The 5,620-nt window shown below is 37.0% G+C and overlaps 1 protein-coding gene across 1 annotated transcript; it reads right to left on the bottom strand.

Moving 5' to 3' along the window:
• Positions 1-2,337: 2,337 nt before the first annotated feature.
• Positions 2,338-2,896, bottom strand: LOC17893171 (uncharacterized protein At4g04775). The gene is made up of 2 exons (XM_006300019.1): positions 2,735-2,896; positions 2,338-2,646 (listed from the first exon to the last, which is right to left on the bottom strand). Exons 1-2 carry the CDS (start codon positions 2,894-2,896, stop codon positions 2,338-2,340), a joined length of 471 nt encoding a protein of 156 aa, XP_006300081.1.
• Between the last annotated feature and the right edge of the window lie 2,724 nt (positions 2,897-5,620).

Below are 5,620 nucleotides of genomic sequence, written 5' to 3'. Positions count from 1 at the left end.
GATATGTTTGAACTTTGAATCCACAGATCTGTTTTGATATGCTCTTCGTTCTCTCATTTCAGGTTTGAACCAAAGCATACTCGAGGTGGGAACCAAAGCATCACAACAATACACAATTTTGAGTGTTTATCTAGTTATACACTCATGTAATACGCTTTTCAAATTTTAAGAACTTCATTGTAAATACATACCATTGGACTTGTTGTAAACTAAAAAACTTTCACAGTTTCTTAACTTTAACTTTTTCTTTGTTTTGGTTATAAATATGGTTTAAAATCACTTAAAGGTTCTAAAGCATTGGAGATGGTCTAAGTATTATTAGACCAATATCTTCTGTGGAAGAGTTATAATCCATACGGTTTTGTTCATATGATTCCAAATTAGAGGCTTTTTAGCTTTATGTTTCCTCAGTTTCTTAGTCATATATTCCCCAGTTTTAACTACCAATCAAAGTAGTACATATAATTATATGATTTGTGAAGAGTGTCGTTATTTGTAGAGAGTACTTTCTCGTAGGGTTTAATCGATAACTGCAAGTGTAATGATATTTCATGTAATGTTTAGATTGATACGTACATTCTTAAAGGTTGCTGTGAAAGGAGTTCTATTGACTGCAGTTGGTCATGATGCAAACAGCCAAATCTATCCAATTGCTTGGGCTGTGGTACAATCTGAGAATGCTGAGAATTGGCACTGGTTTGTTCAGCAAATAAAAAAAGATTTGGGACTCGAAGATGGCAGCCGGTTTATTATTATATCAGACCGCTCAAAGGTAAAAACGTCTCATCCATATGAATTAATTTTACATGTTGGGTAAGTAACTAGTTCTAATTTCCTCTTGTTTGTCAACTGTTCAACAGGGTCTGTTAAGTGCAGTTAAACATGAGCTACCAAATGCTGAACATAGAATGTGTGTGAAGCATATTGTAGAGAATCTGAAGAAGAATCATGGCAAGAAGGATCTGCTGAAGACATTAGTGTGGAAATTAGCTTGGAGTTACAATGTCCAGCTCTATGAGAAGAATCTCAACATCTTGAGATGCTATGATGATGCATTGTACAACGATGTACTGAAGGAGGAACCACATACTTGGTCTAGGTGTTTCTATAGGCTTGGAAGTTGCTGTGAGGATGTTGACAACAACTCGACGGAGTCATTTAACTCGACTATCACCAAAGCAAGAGCAAAATCATTGGTTCCAATGCTGGAAACAATAAGGAGACAAGGGATGGTTCGGATGGTCAAACGAAACAAGAAATCAAATCGCCATAGTAGGAGATTTTCAAAATATGCTTTGAAGATACTTGCATTAGAAAAGGAAGATGCAGATAGAAGTAGTGTATCTCGATGCACACATGGAGTGTTTGAGGTATTTTTAGATGGGAATAGTCATAGGGTGGATTTACCAAAGACATTGTGTTCATGTGGGAAGTGGCAGATAAGTGGAATTCCTTGTGAGCATGCTTATGCTGCTACGATAGAGGCTGGATTGGATGTTGAGAACTATATATCTGGGTTCTTCTTGACAGAAATGTGGAGAGACAACTATGAAACTGCCACCATGCCATTAAGAGGACCACTTTACTGGATGAATACTGGTTATAGCTTGGTAATCGCACCACCAGAACCTGTTCTGCCAGGAAGAAAGAAAGGAACAAGTAAAAAAGGAAAGTTCGCAAGGATCAAAGGGAAGAATGAGTCACCTAAGAAAAAGAAGAAAAAGAAGGGTGAAGTAGAAAAGCTAGGGAGAACAGGACGAATCATGCATTGCAAGAGCTGTGGTGAAGCTGGGTATAATGCATTAGGATGTAAGAAATTCCCTAAAGAGAAGGTACCGAGGAAGAGGAAGTCAAAAGAGGAGGTAATTTATGTTTTCTAGACTCTAACTTAACATTCTAGTATATAATCTGACTCTTATTAACACTACTATCAGATTCACAATGTAGCAAAGAAGGCAAAGAATGGTAGCAAAGAGACTCAAGTGACGATGACAATCACACAACCTTCCCAAGCAACTGAAGAGTAGTTTTTAGGTTCTGTTTTATCTTGGAATGTGTTGTCTTGTTTTTTGAAGTTACTCACATGCTTATAACGATCGAATCTATATAATGGAATGTGTTGTCTTGTTTTTTTGAGCATGCTTTCATTTCTGTCGGAAGCTACCAACACAAAACACATCTTGTTTTTTTGAGCTACCATATCCAAATTTCATTATATAGACAACACAAAACACATCTTGTTTTTTTGAGCTACCACTTTCATTACAAAACAAACAACACAAGACCCATCAAGTTTATCACATACCAACAAGGGTCTTAACATAATAACCAAACACATTAGAAAACCTTTCCACAAAGCCATGCGATTGAAGCTACCACAGTCACGAGTAAAAGAGTCTTCATGCTCGACTTCTCCACACCATTTTTTGCAACCATTAGCTCTTGCTCAATGATCTCATTCAGTTTCTCGTTCATCTTCGTGTTCATATCCTCCACCATTTTCTTTTGGACTTCTACATTTTCCATCATCATCTTTCGTATATTATTGACATCTTCTACGAGTTTGTTATGTTTCTTGTCAACCATCCTAATCTCCTCTAGATGAGCTTCATCAACCCAACAGAACAAGTGTTTCTCTTTTTGTTTCTAACATCAAGACCATATCGGCAATTCAATCAGCAAAGTAACTGAAAATAGTACCTAATATTGCAAACACATTATCTAAATACATTACCTTCACGCCCTGCACACATCTATAGAACCTCCGATACGGATTTTCATCTGTCGTTGAAGTATACGTTGTAATTTTGTGACCACACCAGCACCTACTTGGAACTCCTCTGTGAGTAGCATTCGAAGTCAGTTGAGACGACTCAGAAGAAGAGAACTGGCTCATTGTTACTGACAATAACGCTGAAAACGCTTCCACTTCCTCTAATCAACAAAAGAGAAAGCACTTCCTCTAATCAACAAAAGAGAAAGTCGAAAGAGGAGAAGAAGAAGAAGAAGAAGAAGAAGAAGAAGAAGAAGAAGAAGAATCGATGGAGAAGAAGAAGAAGAAGAAGAAGAAGAAGAAGAAGAAGAAGAAGAATCGATGGAGAGGAAGAACAAAAAGCCCCAAATTCGATTTTAGGGTTTTAATGATTATAATTCGGGTTCAAAAACTCAAATCGGGTTTAGTCAATCGCGGCACAGTAAACGCGAGATTAAGATTTTAAAACGCAAATTAAAGGATTTTAAACAGCTTAATCGATTTTGGTTAATTAGGTGGAATTATGTAGTTTAGGTGGAATTGAGAAGCAAAAAGTTTGTTCAGGTGGAATTCTGTAGAGTGTTAAAGTTTAGGTTGAACCTAGTTGAAAGCTTATAGTACAGGGGGCCAGATATAGGCAGCCCTATGGAGTATATACAAAAATTAGCATTAAATACAGTAATATGCTTTGAAATTCTGCATTCATTTTGTAATCACCAGAATCTATAATACAAACATTTTATTTCGGTTTTCAATTTCCAAATGGAGTTTTCCGATTTTACGGTTGGGCCATCAAATGGAGTAAATTATGTTCCGTTTCTTGTATAGACCCATTATGAAATATATTTTAATTAGACAATGAGCAATGGTTGCTAGCTAATCATTTTAATTAGACAAAAATTGTCCTCATTAATTTTAATAACTATTTTCCTCCATAACTAATTGAGGGTAATTTCTGAAATTAAACCCAATTTTAAGCCATGATTAAATGTGTACTTGTCTTTTAATAATAAGAAGTTGTCTTCGCTATCAAATACTAATATAACACTATATGTCTTTTTCTCTTCATACAATTTTTCTTAGCATTTCCAAAATCATATCTGAAGATTTTCAAAAATTTAGATATATCAATACCTGATAATATCCTATGTTTCCTCCCATGATCATGTTTTCCATCAACCCATGAATTCTTCTCTCGATAGCTATGAGTTGGTGACAGACCCTCTCTTTGACACATATACACATGCATCAAACTTCAACCACATACTATCAGTGTTTCTTCCACTAACAGGACATCCCATTTTATTGTTCACTTTGCATCCAACAAGATTCTGATAAGCAAGAAATTCACTTATATTCAAGAGAAGCATTGCCTTCAAACGCATATATGTTAACTTTCTTTTGTTCTAGAGATGACATAGGTCCTCAATCAATCAGAGGTCAAAAATATATCTATACTATTTCCAGGTTATTATGGACCAGGAATAAGCTAAGTAAGCATAATTTTTTTTTTTGAAATAATGTTAAATTATATTCAATGAAAAATCGTTTTACAACTAGTGCATTGTTTGATGATTATAACTGAAAGAAGAATAATAGTGTGCGCTTAATCTCGAGATGGAAACCAAAGTTGGAGGCATTTGTCGTAGCGTCGGTCTCCAATGAGGTGAATCGTTGAGAATCTGTTTTTCACTTGTCTATCTATCCAAATTATGAGCAAGGAGGGTGATGTGATCATGGATAGCTTGGAGCATGGAAATAATGACCAGCTTAGACCCGAGGAGGATCACTGAGCTATGGAGCAGCTTGAACATGAGGAACAACATGAAAATGGAGAGATTGGAGTTGAAGAAGCTTTACAAGTCCCTAAAGATCCTATGACAAGATCTAAGAAGAAGATGCTAAGTCAAGCCATAACCACACTCCTACAACAAGTTTAGGGTAATCTTGAGTGTGCTTATTGTGGGAGCTGAAAACCACGTAACAGGAGGAAGTGAACTTGAGTGGGGTTTTATTCCCTGTCCGAACTCGTAGAACTTGCTAGCGGTGAATAGATAGGTGAAATATACTTTTATTGCTTAGGAAAATCAGACCGCGAGTACAATTTCCCTTATCCTCTATTTATACAAATTAAGTAACCATTAAATGTTCTTTGAACTCCGCTCCGTCGATCACGCGATCCTCATTCAAGCAGGGTTTGACCATGGAATCGCCCGTTACGATATGCTTCTTGACTTCCTGAAATTACGCCCGACTTCTCCCTGGCGGGCTCGGCATTCTCTGAAGTGGGCTTATTTGACATAGGCCTGAGCGCGGCAGGCCTGCTAGCCCGTGGTGCTAATTTCGGTACCCACAGTTAGCCAACCACGTTTGTTGTGATTCAAGCCTCGTAAGAGGAGACAATGGAGGTTTGTGACTTTTACTCTATTTCCCTCCTCTTGATTTGTCCCACTGGGTTTTCCAAGAGAGGTTTTTAATGAGACAAAGCCACACAGTTTTACAAAGACCCATTGTTCTCTAATCGAGCCCATTCCAGAGAAGCTGAAAAGTCATTTTTTCCCCTAGTCTCCTAAACTCTATATATTCTGCCTTGTTTCTCTGTAACAATCATCAAACCTTTTCTTATTAAAATCTCTTATGAACTTGTTTGATCCTTAAGTTTATGTTTAAATGTGTCTTTTTCATAATTCCTTCTCCTTAATGCTTTTGGAGTTTCATACCCAAGTAGGATCGAGTCTGAAAGTTCAAAGGATTGTCATAACCCGTCAGTTTTAGAAAAACCGTTCAGTCTAAGCCCGACCACTCATCAGATCAATCTAGGCACCAATCCGCACAAACCCGCCTGTTTTGAAACCGCCAACCACAATC

Source organism: Capsella rubella, unplaced genomic scaffold (assembly GCF_000375325.1).
Source record: "Capsella rubella cultivar Monte Gargano unplaced genomic scaffold, Caprub1_0 scaffold_3, whole genome shotgun sequence".
Taxonomy (NCBI): domain Eukaryota; kingdom Viridiplantae; phylum Streptophyta; class Magnoliopsida; order Brassicales; family Brassicaceae; genus Capsella; species Capsella rubella.
This window is presented reverse-complemented; position numbering and strand designations above follow the sequence as displayed.